The sequence below is a fragment of the Canis lupus genome, chromosome 7 (genome assembly GCF_011100685.1).
Source record: "Canis lupus familiaris isolate Mischka breed German Shepherd chromosome 7, alternate assembly UU_Cfam_GSD_1.0, whole genome shotgun sequence".
NCBI lineage: Eukaryota > Metazoa > Chordata > Mammalia > Carnivora > Canidae > Canis > Canis lupus.
Window position 1 is genome coordinate 33381261 of NC_049228.1, and position 16848 is coordinate 33398108.

At 40.9% G+C, this 16848-nt stretch overlaps 1 protein-coding gene across 6 annotated transcripts in view; it reads right to left on the bottom strand.

The window, feature by feature from the left end:
- Positions 1-16848, bottom strand: part of PLD5 (phospholipase D family member 5) — a 414584-nt gene that overhangs the window by 21034 nt on the left and 376702 nt on the right. For all 6 annotated transcript variants that reach the window (XM_038542689.1, XM_038542692.1, XM_038542693.1 and 3 more), the window contains one exon: positions 197-365. In XM_038542689.1, the coding sequence (XP_038398617.1) occupies positions 197-365 (169 nt within the window). The remainder of the gene's footprint in view (positions 1-196; positions 366-16848) is intronic.

The following is a 16848-nucleotide window of genomic DNA, read 5'->3' on the forward strand; positions in this document are numbered from 1 at the left end:
TCCAGGCTCCTTTTCTTGTGTGTTTCTCTTTAAAAATGACTTATTTTACTTTTGAAATATTTTCTCACAATCAGAGATTGTTAGCCTGGTTCTTAAATGCCAGTTCACTTGAATGCATGGGTTTATAGCTTTCACAGATGAGCAGAGGAAATCAGCCCCTTTTATTTAATAATTCTTAAGTCAACATCATACTTACAACTTTCAAACTGCAGTTGGCTATTTCAGTGCAAATAGCTTTAAGAGATGAAATAAAGTTAAATGTAAGGGGGTCAGTTTCCTTCCAGAAGCTTATAAGGAGTCGCACTTTAACACTTCGCAAAACTAATGCTTCTCTTATTTTCCCATCCAAGTCTGGCCAGTAAGTCCTGTAGAAATAATAGTCGTGTGGATAAAAAGAAAGAAAATAAGTTAGTTCGGGGAAAGAGATTTACTAGGCTACAAAGAACATTTATATTAACCTGATCATTACTTTGTTCTGTAATACAGACATAACCTGATAGGATACTTGAAAAAAAATGCAGGTCTCCTGGGTTGGGCACCTACAGAGGATGCTTTCCTGGGTCCTGCCCCTGCCTAAAATGAGTTCTCCCACCACCAGGGCCTCCGAAGATGTGGACACACTGACCTCCACCACAGGCTATCCTCACCACACGGGCACCACTCCAGCTGGGCCTCAGCTCACATGGGCGCTGAGAGTCAACTTTCCAACAAAATTCCAGTTCAGAGGCTTGAGCAACCCATCAGTCCCCAAATGCTGCTAGAATCCCTCTTCTTTGGAAACTGCCCCTTAAATGAGCTTCTGCTCTGGTTATGCAAACTTCCCCCTACTCTTCCTGACCAAGCACCCAGCTTCTCTGGCCCTTGGACTCCTCCATCAGGCCAACAGTTTCTCCCAGAGGCTCAGCCTCTACCCTAAATTCATAGCCAGCCTTTTGCCTTAACTAAACCTTAATTCTTCCTAAGGCCACAGCTTCTCCAGAAGTCCTACCATGTATTTTCTACCACAATTTGCCCATTCGGTTTAGGAGGTGGGGTCAGCACCCCCAACATACACAATGTCACTTCCAGAACTGCCACTTATTTCTCTTTTATTTTTTCTTTTTTTTTCTTTTTTTTTTAAATGGTTGTGATAATGATCTCTTGAATTTTTTTTTATTTATGATAGTCACACACACACAGAGAGAGAGAGAGAGGCAGAGACACAGGCAGAGGGAGAAGCAGGCTCCATGCACCGGGAGCCCGACGTGGGATTCGATCCCGGGTCTCCAGGACCACGCCCTGGGCCAAAGGCAGGCGCTAAACCGCTGCGCCACCCAGGGATCCCTATTTCTCTTTTAAAAAGAAAAAACAATAAACATTTCCATTTTAAAGACAAGCTCCATGTCTCTCTGTCTCCCCTTAGCCCTGACATGTGCCGACAACCTTCTGTTTGTTCATTTGTTCAAATCTTTCCCTAATTCCAAGCCAACTCAGTTTAGACCAATAAAGTATCCAACACCTTAGCTTGCCAGTTTCATAATCAGTAACGCCTCCAAAGTTCTCCTCTTTATATGGACCAGCCTGTGGTCCTGTAGCATCCTGTACTTTGTGTAATCTCCACTGAGTGCACTCTTCCCCTGCGTGGGCCCAGCCCCATGACTGTCTCACTCTCCTGCTCCATCAGCTCTGGGTCCCCTTTTTGGTCCAGCCCAACCTCAGTGATCACCTGAAGGACAGCTGCTCTGCCCCTTTCTCTAGCTCTTGGGTCAGAGCCACACCTCCCTTGATCTATGTCTATGGCTACCAAAGCCAAGGATGGCTGAACAAAGTCGGCTCAGCTCTGTGAAGCTGGAGCCAACACAAATGCATCTGAGCCCTCACCACTATTCACCAACCCTGTTCTTGTCCTGGGCAGTTTCACCTCCTGGACCTTTCTGTAATTACTCTAAGCTGTACCCCACTTGAGAGAAACTTGTTTCTTCCTCTATCCGAAATATAGAGCTTCTCAGTCATGGTCTTCCTCAACTTTCTACCCCCGAGAACCTCATTCATCCTTCTCCCCTTTCCTCTGGCTCAGAGAATAAGACAACCTGCTCAGGGTTAGATCTGGACCACCCTTCTCCCTAGGCTGTTTCCCTGACCCTCTGCAACTGTGTCTCACTGGTCATTCCTTCCTGAAGAGAGTTTCAACTCCCCCCTCTTTCCCTTCCTCTTACTTTGAGGACAAAATGTAAATCTCACCCACTCAAGAGAATCCTCCCTGACTCTGCATCACTCTGTGGCTAGTGAACAATCTCTTTTCTCTTTTGAACTAAACTATCATCTATCTATCTATCTATCTATCTATCTATCTATCTATCTATCTATCATCTATCTATCCATCATCTATCATCTATCATCAATCATCTTTGAGTATAGTTGACACACAATACATGAATTTCAGGTGTACAACACAGTGATTCAACATTTGCATATGGTATGCTGTTCTCAGAACAAAGGCTGCTGCCATCTGTCACCATACAACTCCATTATACGATCACCAAGTATATTCCCTGCGCCACACCATTCATCCTTGTGATTTACTCATTTCATAATGGGAAGCCTGTACCTCTCTCTCCCCTTTACCAATTTTGCCCATCCTCCTGTCCCTCTCTTCTGGCAACCATCAGTTTGCTCTCTGTATTTATGGGTCTGTTTCTACTTTTTTTAACGTAACTTCTTGACAGTGTAATCTAGACTCTGACTTTACTTCATCACCCCCACTCACTCCTCAGCCTACTGCCCCCTGGCCTTCAGCCCACCGTTCTTGTGCAAATCTCCAAATCAGCAGTGATATCCCAACTGCAAAATCTAATGGACATCATTCAATTCTTATTTTACTATTAGTCTAAGCCACATCTGGCTCTGTTGATGGTTCTTTTCTTCTTGAAAACTGATTCCATTGGCTTCTACGACCCTGTGTATTTATTGATGGTCTGTCCCTTATCTCTCGAAGTGTTTCTTTATTTGTTGAATGGTCAATGCTCCCTTAAGATTCCATCACCATCCCCTGTCCTCCTCACTATACAGGCCATCTCCTTGGTGGCTTCATCTACACATTTGATTTCAACTGTCCTCTAGAGTCTGAAGAGCTCCAAAATCACATCACCAGGCTAACCCTCTTCAGACTTCATTCTGGATATCTTTGTAAGATCTTTATCAATTTGGACCTTTACAAGAACCCTAAATTCACAAATATGCTTATTTCCTCATACTTTTTATGGCCTCTTCTGCCTTGTATAACGTTCATCATCTAATCACCCAAAGTAAAAACCTGGTGATCATTCTCCTTTTCATGATGTACTTGAAAAGTATTATTGGAATGTACATGCTTTATTCTTTCCTTTTTTTTTTTTTAAGATTTTATTTATTTGAGAGACACAGAGGGAGGCAGAGACATAGGCAGACGGAGAAGCAGGCTCCCTGCAAGGAACCTGATGTGGGACTCGATCCCGGACCCTGGGATCATGCCCTGAGCCAAAGGCAGACACTCAGCTGCTGAGCCATCCAGGGGTCCCTCTTCTATCCTTCTTATCCATCATTATCACTGATCTGGGCCACTGTAACAGCTCCAAATTGGTTTTTCGGCCTCTAGTCTTGTCCTTGTCAAGTACATCTTCCATGACCACCAAAGCGATCTGTCTAAAAGCATATCTCCTTTGATTAAAACATAGGGGAGGCTCCCTTGCAGTCAAGTCCTCCTGTTCCTGGTCCCTGTCTCTCCTCCAACCTGATCTCTCATCACCTTATCTTGGGCTTTGTTCCAACACTGAACTCATTACAGATCCTGGCATGTGTCATGCTATTTTTCTTCATCTGAAACTTTGTTCATACTGTCCCTTTTACCTGGAAAACTTCCTTTCTTATCCTTTTTCTGAAATGCAATTCAGGTAGCATTTCCTTCAATAAGCCCCTTCTAACCTTGAAACTGCCACAGATGCTCTTTCACTGAGGACCTGTAATATTTTGTACATATATCTATTTTCCATTCACCACACTGTGTAATGATAATCTATTTTGTGTCCATTTGCCCTTCTGGATAGAATTTCTAGGACCATATGCTGTTCATATTTTAATCACTCCTGCACAATGGCCAATAAGTATTTGTTGAATGAAAACATAAATGAAAAATATTAGCAGGACATTGACTAATCAGCCTACTTTTTTCTTATTGAATAAATTTGATGTGTAAAATTGTATAAATTTAATAAGCTGTGCAGCATGGGACTTTGGTACATACTTATATTGTAATATGATTGCCAATGTACTGATATTCATCACATTACATAATTACAGTATATTTACAGTACATTAGCTCTCTATGACCTATTTACTACTCATTACAAGTTTGTTTGTTTTTTTTTTTTTTTTTTTCCTTTTTTTTTTTTTTTTTTATTGGTGTTCAATTTACTAACATACAGAATAACACCCAGTGCCCGTCACCCATTCACTCCCACCCCCCGCCCTCCTCCCCTTCTACCACCCCTAGTTCGTTTCCCAGAGTTAGCAGTCTTTATGTTCTGTCTCCCTTTCTGATATTTCCCACACATTTCTTCTCCCTTCCCTTATTTTCCCTTTCACTATTATTTATATTCCCCAAATGAATGAGAACATATAATGTTTGTCCTTCTCCGACTGACTTACTTCACTCAGCATAATACCCTCCAGTTCCATCCACGTTGAAGCAAATGGTGGGTATTTGTCATTTCTAATAGCTGAGTAATATTCCATTGTATACATAAACCACATCTTCTTTATCCATTCATCTTTCGTTGGACACCGAGGCTCCTTCCACAGTTTGGCTATCGTGGCCATTGCTGCTAGAAACATCGGGGTGCAGGTGTCCCAGCGTTTCATTGCATTTGTATCTTTGGGGTAAATCCCCAACAGTGCAATTGCTGGGTCGTAGGGCAGGTATATTTTTAACTGTTTGAGGAACCTCCACACAGTTTTCCACAGTGGCTGCACCAGTTCACATTCCCACCAACAGTGTAAGAGGGTTCCCTTTTCTCCACATCCTCTCCAACATTTGTTGTTTCCTGCCTTGTTAATTTTTCCCATTCTCACTGGTGTGAGGTGGTATCTCATTGTGGTTTTGATTTGTATTTCCCTGATGGCAAGTGATGCAGAGCATTTTCTCATGTGCATGTTGGCCATGTCTATGTCTTCTTCTGTGAGATTTCTGTTCATGTCTTTTGCCCATTTCATGATTGGATTGTTTGTTTCTTTGGTGTTGAGTTTAATAAGTTCTTTATAGATCTTGGAAACTAGCCCTTTATCTGATATGTCATTTGCAAATATCTTCTCCCATTCTGTAGGTTGTCTTTGAGTTTTGTTGACTGTATCCTTTGCTGTGCAAAAGCTTCTTATCTTGATGAAGTCCCAATAGTTCATTTTTGCTTTTGTTTCTTTTGCCTTCGTGGATGTATCTTGCAAGAAGTTACTATGGCCGAGTTCAAAAAGGGTGTTGCCTGTGTTCTTCTCTAGGATTTTGATGGAATCTTGTCTCACATTTAGATCTTTCATCCATTTTGAGTTTATCTTTGTGTATGGTGAAAGAGAGTGGTCTAGTTTCATTCTTCTGCATGTGGATGTCCAATTTTCCCAGCACCATTTATTGAAGAGACTGTCTTTCTTCCAATGGATAGTCTTTCCTCCTTTATCGAATATTAGTTGCCCATAAAGTTCAGGGTCCACTTCTGGATTCTCTATTCTGTTCCACTGATCTATGTGTCTGTTTTTGTGCCAGTACCACACTGTCTTGATGACCACAGCTTTGTAGTACAACCTGAAATCTGGCATTGTGATGCCCCCAGATATGGTTTTCTTTTTTAAAATTCCCCTGGCTATTCGGGGTCTTTTCTGATTCCACACAAATCTTAAAATAATTTGTTCTAACTCTCTGAAGAAAGTCCATGGTATTTTGATAGGGATTGCATTAAACGTGTATATTGCCCTGGGTAACATTGACATTTTCACAATATTAATTCTGCCAATCCATGAGCATGGAATATTTTTCCATCTCTTTGTGTCTTCCTCAATTTCTTTCAGAAGTGTTCTATAGTTTTGAGGGTATAGATCCTTTACATCTTTGGTGAGGTTTATTCCTAGGTATCTTATGCTTTTGGGTGCAATTGTAAATGGGATTGACTCCTTAATTTCTCTTTCTTCAGTCTCATTGTTAGTGTATAGAAATGCCACTGACTTCTGGGCATTGATTTTGTATCCTGCCACGCTACCGAATTGCTGTATGAGTTCTAGCAATCTTGGGGTGGAGACTTTTGGGTTTTCTATGTAGAGTATCATGTCATCGGCGAAGAGGGAGAGTTTGACTTCTTCTTTGCCAATTTGAATGCCTTTAATGTCTTTTTGTTGTCTGATTGCTGAGGCTAGGACTTCCAGTACTATGTTGAATAGCAGTGGTGAGAGTGGACATCCCTGTCTTGTTCCTGATCTTAGGGGAAAGGCTCCCAGTGCTTCCCCATTGAGAATGATATTTGCTGTGGGCTTTTCATAGATGGCTTTTAAGATGTCGAGGAATGTTCCCTCTATCCCTACACTCTGAAGAGTTTTGATCAGGAATGGATGCTGTATTTTGTCAAATGCTTTCTCTGCATCCAATGAGAGGATCATATGGTTCTTGGTTTTTCTCTTGCTGATATGATGAATCACATTGATTGTTTTACGGGTGTTGAACCAGCCTTGTGTCCCAGGGATAAATCCTACTTGGTCAGGGTGAATAATTTTCTTAATGTACTGTTGGATCCTATTGGCCAGTATCTTGTTGAGAATTTTTGCATCCATGTTCATCAGGGATATTGGTCTGTAATTCTCCTTTTTGGCGGGGTCTTTGTCTGGCTTTGGAATTAAGGTGATGCTGGCTTCATAGAACGAATTTGGAAGTACTCCATCTCTTTCTATCTTTCCAAACAGCTTTAGGAGAATAGGTATGGTTTCTTCTTTAAACGTTTGATAAAATTCTCCTGGGAAGCCATCTGGCCCTGGACTCTTGTGTCTTGGGAGGTTTTTGATGACTGCTTCAATTTCCTCCCTGGTTATTGGCCTGTTCAGGTTTTCTATTTCTTCCTGTTCCAGTTTTGGTAGTTTGTGGCTTTCCAGGAATGCGTCCATTTCTTCTAGATTGCCTAATTTATTGGCGTATAGCTGTTCATAATAGGTTTTTAAAATCGTTTGTATTTCCTTGGTGTTGGTAGTGATCTCTCCTTTCTCATTCATGATTTTATTAATTTGAGTCTTCTCTCTCTTCTTTTTAATAAGGCTGGCTAATGGTTTATCTATCTTATTAATTCTTTCAAAGAACCAACTCCTGGTTCTGTTGATCTGTTCCACAGTTCTTCTGGTCTCAATTTCGTTGAGTTCTGCTCGAATCTTTATTAGCTCCCTTCTTCTCTTGGGTGTAGGATCTATTTGCTGTTTTTTCTCTAGCTCCTTTATGTGTAAGGTTAGCTTTTGTATTTGAGTTCTTTCCAGTTTTTGAATGGATGCTTGTATTGCGATGTATTTCCCCCTTAGGACTGCTTTTGCTGCATCCCAAAGATTTTGAACGGTTGTATCTTCATTCTCATTAGTTTCCATGAATCTTTTTAATTCTTCCTTAATTTCCTGGTTGACCCTTTTATCTTTTAGCAGGATGGTCCTTAACCTCCATGTGTTTGAGGTCCTTCCAAACTTCTTGTTGTGATTTAGTTCTAATTTCAAGGCATTATGGTCCGAGAATATGCAGGGGACAATCCCAATCTTTTGGTATCGGTTCAGACCCGATTTGTGACCCAATATGTGGTCTATTCTGGAGAAAGTTCCATGTGCGCTTGAGAAGAATGTGTATTCAGTTGAGTTTGGATGTAAAGTTCTGTAGATATCTGTGAAATCCATCTGGTCCAGTGTATCATTTAAAGCTCTCGTTTCTTTGGAGATGTTTTGCTTAGAAGACCTATCGAGTATAGAAAGAGCTAGATTGAAGTCACCAAGTATAAGTGTATTATTATCTAAGTATTTCTTCACTTTGGTTAATAATTGATTTATATATTTGGCAGCTCCCACATTTGGAGCATATATATTGAGGATTGTTAAGTCCTCTTGTTGAATAGATCCTTTAAGTATGATATAGTGTCCCTCTTCATCTCTCACTACAGTCTTTGGGGTAAATTTTAGTTTATCTGATATAAGGATGGCTACCCCTGCTTTCTTTTGAGGACCATTCGAATGGTAAATGGTTCTCCAACCTTTTATTTTCAGGCTGTAGGTGTCCTTCTGTCTAAAATGAGTCTCTTGTAGACAGCAAATAGATGGGTCCTGCTTTTTTATCCAGTCTGAAACCCTGCGCCTTTTGATGGGGTCATTAAGCCCGTTCACATTCAGAGTTACTATTGAGAGATATGAGTTTAGTGTCATCATGATATCTATTCAGTCTTTGTTTTTGTGGACTGTTCCACTGAACTTCTTCTTAAAGGGGAATTTTAAGAGGCCCCCTTAAAATTTCTTGCAGAGCTGGTTTGGAGGTCACATATTCTTTTAGTTGCTGCCTGTCTTGGAAGCTCTTTATCTCTCCTTCCATTTTGAATGAGAGCCTTGCTGGATAAAGTATTCTTGGTTGCATGTTCTTTTCATTTAGGACCCTGAATATATCCTGCCAGCCCTTTCTGGCCTGCCAGGTCTCTGTGGAGAGGTCTGCTGTTACCCTAATACTCCTCCCCATAAAAGTCAGGGATTTCTTGTCTCTTGCTGCTTTAAGGATCTTCTCCTTATCTTTGGAATTTGCAAGCTTCACAATTAAATGTCGAGGTGTTGAACGGTTTTTATTGATTTTAGGGGGGGATCTCTCTATTTCCTGGATCTGAATGCCTGTTTCCCTTCCCAGATTAGGAAAGTTTTCAGCTAGAATTTGTTCAAATACATATTCTGGCCCTCTGTCCCTTTCGGCGCCCTCGGGAACCCCAATTAAACGTAGGTTTTTCTTCCTCAGGCTGTCGTTTATTTCCCTTAATCTATCTTCATGGTCTTTTAATTGTTTGTCTCTTTTTTCCTCAGTTTCCCTCTTTGCTGTCAACTTGTCTTCTAGGTCACTCACTCGTTCTTCCACCTCGTTAACCCTCGTCGTTAGGACTTCTAGTTTGGATTGCATCTCATTCAATTGGTTTTTAATTTCTGCCTGATTAGCTCTAAATTCTGCAGTCATGAAGTCTCTTGAGTCCTTTATACTTTTTTCTAGAGCCACCAGTAGCTGTATAATAGTGCTTCTGAATTGGCTTTCTGACATTGAATTGTAATCCAGATTTTGTAACTCTGTGGGAGAGAGGACTGTTTCTGATTCTTTCTTTTGAGGTGAGGTTTTCCTTCTAGTCATTTTGCTCAGTGCAGAGTGGCCAAAAGCAAGTTGTATTGGGAAAAAGAGAAAAAGAGAGGAGAGAAAGAAGGAAAGAAAAGAGAAAGAGAAAAAAAAAGGGGGAGGAAAAAGAAAAAAAAACGAAAAAAAAAGAAAAAAAAAAAAAGAAGAAAAAGAGAAAGAAAAAGAAAGGAGAAAAAAAGGGGGGTGGGGGAAGGAAACAAATCAAAAAGCAAAACAAAACAAAAACAAAAACAAAAACAAAAACAAACAAACAAAAAAAGAACCACCGGGGAGTATCTTCTGATTCTGTGTTCTTTAAGTCCCTTGGCTTCTCCTGGAAGTTGTCAGTCTAGCTGGTGTTCTGGGGGAGGGGCCTGTTGTGCTGATTTTCAGGTGTGAGCAGTTGGGGGAGCTGCTCTGCCCCTGCCTGGTGCAGGGCTCGGTGGGGGTTGTTTACCCCGTGAGGCCGCAGGAGGAACAGCCCCAGTGGCGGGGCAGCTCTGGAAACCTGGAGTCAGCTCCGGCAGGAACTCCTTCTGCAGGGCCTGGAGGCTCCGGGGCGGGGCCGCTGATGTGCTCAGCTGGGGCAGGAGTGTCCTCGCTGTCCTGGGCCCTCCCGGCCTCTGCCTGTCCCGGGGGAGGCGGGATCCTGGGCTGTGTCCCGGCGCCCTGTGCTCCGGAGCCTGCGCTGGTGGATTCGCGCTCCCGGCCCGCAGCCCCCTCCGCGGAGCTGCCGCCCGAGCCCCTCCGAGCTGCTCCTGGAACCGCGCAGCCCCCTCCGCACGGAGCCTCTTCTTCTGCCCGAGCCCCTCCGAGCTGCTCCCGGGGCCGCGCAGCCCCCTCCGCGGAGCCGCCCCCGAGCCCCTTCAGCTGCTCCGGGTCCCGCCGGGTCCCGCCGTGCGCGCTGCAGCCCTTAGGGAGCTCGGCGCACTCTCCTGGGCGCGCAGTTGCTCTGTTACTGTCCCCGGGAGCCCGAGGGCCTCCTCGCCCTCCTGGTCCTGCTCCACCTCCCCACGAGCCCCTTTCCGCCCGGGAAGGTCGGTGCAGCTCCTGCGTCTCCGGGACGGGGCTCTCCTGTCCTGGGGACACTCGCCCCGGCCTCAGCCCGGCTCCTCGCGGGGCCCCTCCCCCTTGGAGGCCTTTGTTCCTTTATTTCTTTTTCCCCCGTCTTCCTACCTTGATAGATGCGCGAACTCTTCTCACTGTAGCATTCCAGCTGGTCTCTCTTTAAATCTCAGGCCGAATTCATAGATTTTCAGGATAATTTGAAGGTTTTCTAGGTAGTTTGGTGGAGACAGGTGATTTGGAGACCCTACTCCTCCGCCATCTTGCTCCTCCCCTACTACTCATTACAAGTTTGTAGTCTTAAATACCATTATGCTGATCTCTCACCCCCCAGCCCTTGGTAACCACTATTTTACTGCCTATTTTCTACAGGTTTAACTTTTGTAGGTTTCATATAGAAGTGATATTATACAGTATTTGTCTTTTTCTGTCTGACTTATTTCACTTAGCATAATATACTCAAGACCCATTCATGTTGGTGCAAATGGGAGGATATTCTCCTTTCTCATGGCTGAATGATATTCCATTGTGTACATGTACCACATCTTTTCATTTATTCTTCTATTGATAGGCATTTGTGTTGTTTCCATGTCTTGGCTATTGTGAATAGTGCTGCAATAAACATGGGAGTACATATATCTTGTCAGAAATCTGTTTTTGTTTCCTTTGATTAAATACCCAGAAGTGGAATTGCTGGATCATATAGTAGATTTATATTAATTTTGGGGGAAACTTCCCACAAACTTTTAGGAGGAACCTCCAACTTTTTCACAGTGGTTGGATCAGTTTATCTTTCTACCAACTGTATATAAGGGTTCCCTTTTCACTACATCTTCATCAGCACCTGTTGTCTCTTGGCTTCTTGATGATAGCCATTCTAAGAGGTATGAGGTGATATCATGGTTTTGATTTGCCTTTCCCTGATGATTAGTGATGTTGAACATCTTTTCATGTGTCTGCTGGCCATATTGATGTCCTCTTTGAAGAAATGTTTATTTCTTTTTCCAGTTTTAATCACACTCTTTACTTATTGTTGTTGTTATTGAATTGATTGAATTCCTCACATATTTGGATATTAACCCTTTATCCAATATATGGTGTGAAAAAAATTTTTCCCATTCTATTTTTTTATTTTGTTAATTGTTTCTTTTGCTGTGCAAATCCTTTTGGATTTGATCTAGTCCCAGTTTGTTAATTTTTTGTTATTATTGTTTGTGCTTTTGGTGTCATGCCAAAAAATTATTATCAAGACCATTATTGATGAGCTTCTTCCCTACCTCTTCTTTTAGGAGTTTTATATCAGGTCTTATCTTTAAGTCTTTAATCTATTTTGAGTTAAATTTTGTGAGTTATGTGATAGGCCCAGCTTTATTTTTCTGCATATTTGTCTCCAGTTTCTCCAGCATCATTTGTTGAAGAGACTGTCTTTTCCCCATTGGGTGTTCCTGTGCTCATGTTGAATATTAGTTGTCTGTATAGGCCAGGGTTTAGTTCTGGGCCTCCTGTTTTGTTCCATTGGTTGACGTTGTCTATTTTTGTACTGTTTTTATTACTATGGCTTTGTCATATAGTTTGAAATCAGGAAGTCTGATGCTTTGAACTTTATTCTTTTTCACATGATTGTTTTAGCTGCTTGGAGTCTTTTGTGGTTCCATATAAATTTTAGGATTGTTTCTTTTATTTCTGTGAAGAATGTCTTTGGTATTTTGAGGGGAATTGCATTGACTCTGTAGATTACTTTCAGTAGGACAGCCATTTTAACAATATTAATTCTTCTAGTCCATGACACAGAAAGCCTTTCTATTTGTTTGTGTCTTCTTCAATTTCTTTCAGCAAACTTTGTAGTTATCACTATATAGATCTTTCACTTCCTTGGTTAAATTTATTTCCAAGTATTTGTTGTGTTTGATGCTATTGTGAGTGAGATGATTTTCTTTCTTTTTCAGAGGCTTCATCGTTATTGCAAAGGAATGCAACAAATTTTGTATCTTGACACATTAGTGAAATTATTGATTAATTCCAACAGTTTTTTGACTGATTCTTTAGGATTTTTTTATATATAAGATCATATCATCAGAAAATAATGACAACTTTACTTCTTCCTTCCTGATGTGTATGCCTTTTATTTCTTTGTCTTGTTTGATTGCTCTGGCTATGGCTTTCAGGATTGTATTGAATAAGACTGCTAACAGTAGGCATCCTTGCTTTTTTCCCTGATCTTGGGGGAAATGCTTTCAATTTCTCTCCAGGGAGTATAATGTTAGCTCTTGGTTTGTTATATGTCATTTATCATGCTGAGTTATGTTTCTTCTGTACCCATGTTAAAGGTTCTTCTTCTTCTTTTTAATCATGAAAGAGTAGTTTGTTTGTCAAACTACTAGTTTGTCAAATAGTTTTTCTGTGTCTTATTGAGATGATCATGTGATTTTTATCTATCATTTTATGGATGCAATGTATTTGCATTTATTGACTTGTATATATTGCAATATCTTGTATCCCAGGGATAAATCCCACTTGGTCATCGTGTATAATGAGTTCCTGAATTTGGCCTGCTAATATCTTCCTCTTCTTCTTCTTCTTCTTTTTTTTTTTTTTAAGATTTTATCTATTTATGAGAGACACACACAGAAAGAGAGGCAGAGACATAGGCAGAGGGAGAAGCATGGGGAGGGATCCTGGGATCCCCGATGTGGGACTTGATCCCAGGACTCCAGGATCACACCCTGGGCCGAAGACAGGCGCTAAACCATTGAGCCACCCAGGGATCCCCCTGCTAATATTTGCATCTATCTTCATCAGGGATATTGGTCTATAATTTTCTTTCTTGTGGTCTTATCTGTTTTGGTAGCAAAGTAATGCTGGTCTCACAGAATGAATTTGAAAGTGTTCCTTCTGCTTGATATTTTGAACAAGTTTGGAGGAGGATTGGTGTTAATTCTTCTATAAACATTTGGTAGCATTCTCTAGTGAAGCCATCTGGTCCTGAGATTTTTTTGTGTTGGGAGTTTTTTTGATTACCGATTCAATTTCTTTACTCATAATTAGTCTGTTCCGATTTTCTAATATTTCCCAACTCAGTCTTGTATGTTTCTAGAAATGTATACATTTCTTTTAGTTTATGTAATAATTTCTTGGCATATAATTGTTCATGGTAGTCTCATAATTCTAGGTATTTATGTAGTATCGTTGTAATATCTCCTCTTTCATGTCTAATTTATTTATTTTGAGTCTTCTCTTTTTTTTCCCTTAGTCTAGCTAAAGGTGTCAATATTGTTTATATTTTCGAAGAAACAGCTCTTGGTTTCATTGATCCTTTGTATGGTATTTTTTTGGTTTTTATTTCATTTATTTCTGCTCTGATACTTGTTATTTCCTTCCTTCTGCTAACTTTGGGCTTACTTTGCTTTTCTTCCTCTAGTTCCTTGAGATGTAAAGTTAGGTTATTTAAAATCTTCTTCATTTCTCAGTATATGTGCTTATAGATTTGCTTTTGCTGCATCCCATAATATTTGATATATTGTGTTTTCAAGATAATTTTATTTCCCTTTTGATTTCTTCTTTGATCCAATAGAAGTGTGTTTAGTTTCTGCGTATTTGTAGATCTTCTTACTTTCCTCTTATTGATTTCTAGTTTCATACAATTGTAGTTAGAGAAGATAGTTGGTATGATTTCAACTTTCTTAAATTCACTAAGATTTGCTTTGTGGCCTAACATATGATTTATCCTGGAAAATGTTCCATGTGTATTTGAGAAGAATATGTATTATGATGCTGTTGGGTGTATGTTCTGTGTATGTTTGCTAAGCTCATTTGTTCTAAAGCTGAGTTCAACTGCAACATTTTCTTGTTGACTTTCTGTCTGTGTGATTTATCCATTGCTGATGGTGAGGTACTAGAGTCCCCTACAATTACTGTATTATTGCCTATTTCTTCCGCATGATCCTCCATTAATTGCTTAATATGCCTTGATGTTTCAGTGTTGGTAGTAAGCATGTATATTTATGATTGCTCTATCTTGGTATACTGGCCTTTTTGTCATTATATAATGACCTTCTTTGTCTCTTGTGTCTTCTTTGTCTCCTGGCTTAAAGTCTATTTTGTCTGATATGGCTGTCTACCTTTGCCTTTCTTTAATTTCTGTTTGCTTGGGATATTATCTTGCATTCTTTCACTTGGAGCCTATATGTGTCTCTAGAACTAAAGTGAGTCCCCTTGTAAGCAGCATATTTGCTTTTTTATCCAGCCAGCCAGCCATCCTGTGCCTTTTGATTGGTGAGTTCAATCCATTTTCACTGCGGGCAATTACTAATATGTAAGCATTTACTACTGGCTATTTTATCTTTTGGCTTCTGGTTATTTTGTCTTTCCATTGCTTCTTTTTTTGTCTGTTTGTCTTTATTTTTGCCAATTGGTGGTTTTCTAGGATGACTTGCTCATTCTTTCTCCTTTTTATGTTTCATGTTCCTGCTCTAGATTCTTACCATGTAGTTACCATGGGATTTACATAAAACATCTAATCGAAAAAACAGTGTTTTTTTCTGCTCATAGCACATTACTTTTATTCACCTGTCATTCATTTACTCCTCTCCTTTTATATTTTTGATGTCACAAATTACCTCTTTGTATGCTATGATTTCATTACCAAGACATAGTAGTGACAGTTATTTTAGTGCTCTTTTCCTTTAACATTTAGGATATAGTTAAGAGTTTAATATACTATTCCAAAAAAGAGTTATGGTATTCTATTTTTTTAAAAGATTCTATTTATTTATTCATGAGACACAGAGAGAACGAGGCAGAGATACAGGCAGAGGGGAAGCAGGCTCCCTGAGGGGAGTCCGATGTGGGACTCAATTCCAGGTCCTGGGATCATGTCCTGAGATGAAGGCAGATGCTCAACCATTGAGCCACCCAGGCATCCCAAGTTATGATATTCTAATTCCAACTGCCTGTTTATCACCTTAATCAGAATTTTGTGTGTTTCCATTATTTTTTGTTTGTTTGTTTCAGCTTGAAGAACTCCTTTCAATATTTCTTGTAAGGCAGGTCTAGTGGTGGTGAATTCCCTAGCTTTTGTTTGTCTGGGAAAGCCTTTATTTCTCCTTCGCATCTGAAACATAACTTTGCCTGAGAGTATTCTTGGCTGCCAGCCTACATTTTATTGTTCCTTCACATTTTTACTGATTTCCTTCTGATAGATGTATTTCATGTGACTGAGGAAATAAATAATGAACAACCTCAAACTGAGAACCAAATAAATAAGTGAATTGCTGAAAAAAAAAAAAACAGCACTTGATTGATGAAACTGGAAGAATTGAAATAGGGCCTCTGATTTTTTTATTGTAGATCTATTTAGCTACATATCATTATTTTGTTCACTTCCTACTTCCTTGAAAAGTAGAAGTTACTTCTAATACTATTGCTAAATGATGGTGTGTATATTTTTTTACATGATACCAACTGTTTCTACTTTGGGAGCATGTGAATTTTTCCTTTCATTTGGATGTTTAGCAGTGTGTACACTAAAAGTTAAGTTTGGACTTTGGAGTCCAAGATGACAGAGGAGTAGGAGACCTCAGTTTTGTCTGGTCCCAGGAATGCAGGTAAATAAATGTCTATCAAATCATTCTGAACACCTGTGAACTCAACCAGAGCTCCAAGAAAAGAATAGCTGCAACTCTACAAATAGAAAAGCCTACCTCTGCAAGGTAGGAGGTGAGGAGAAGTGAATCCAAGGTGATATATGGGAAGATAGACTGAAGGGGGAGGGGGTGCCTCCATCAGCCAGTGCTGGGAAGTAATAAAGCAGCAGAGTGCAAAATCAGAACTTTTAGAAGTCTTCTCCAGTGAGGGATATCCCACCTGAAAGATGCTCAGTTGGCAAAACAGGGTGGAATCCTAGGTGGGACAGTGTGGTCTCAGGATCCTCAGGGTCATAGGAAGACCTGTGCCTCAGGGGTGCCTGAGTGGGCATTGTGGCAGGGAAGCCAGCTGCAATCAGTGAGCCCAGGAGTGGGCTCTCAGCTGGGTGTTGCCATAAACCTCTGACTGGGGCATGGTCTTGTGACTTCTCTCTGAGCAGGGGCCCAGCAAGTGGGAGAACTGCACTAGGATACCCCTTCTTCCCCCGGGGAGGAGTGGTGTGGGTGTACCCTGCCACAGTCTGCAGGGTTTGGAGACATGAAAGGGGGTTGCATAGAAATGCTTGGTCACAGGCTGGGTGAGCACAGAGTGCAGATGGAGCCAGGGAGACAGGAGTGAGTGCTTTACCCTGAGGGTGCACTGAGGAGTGGGGCTCCGAGCTTTCATCTCCAGGACTGAAGATTGGGAGGTAGCCTTTTTCACACTCATCCTCTAAAGCGGTATGGAAAGCCTTCAGGGAACAAAAGCCACCTAGAGCAATCCAGAGTGGGTTACTC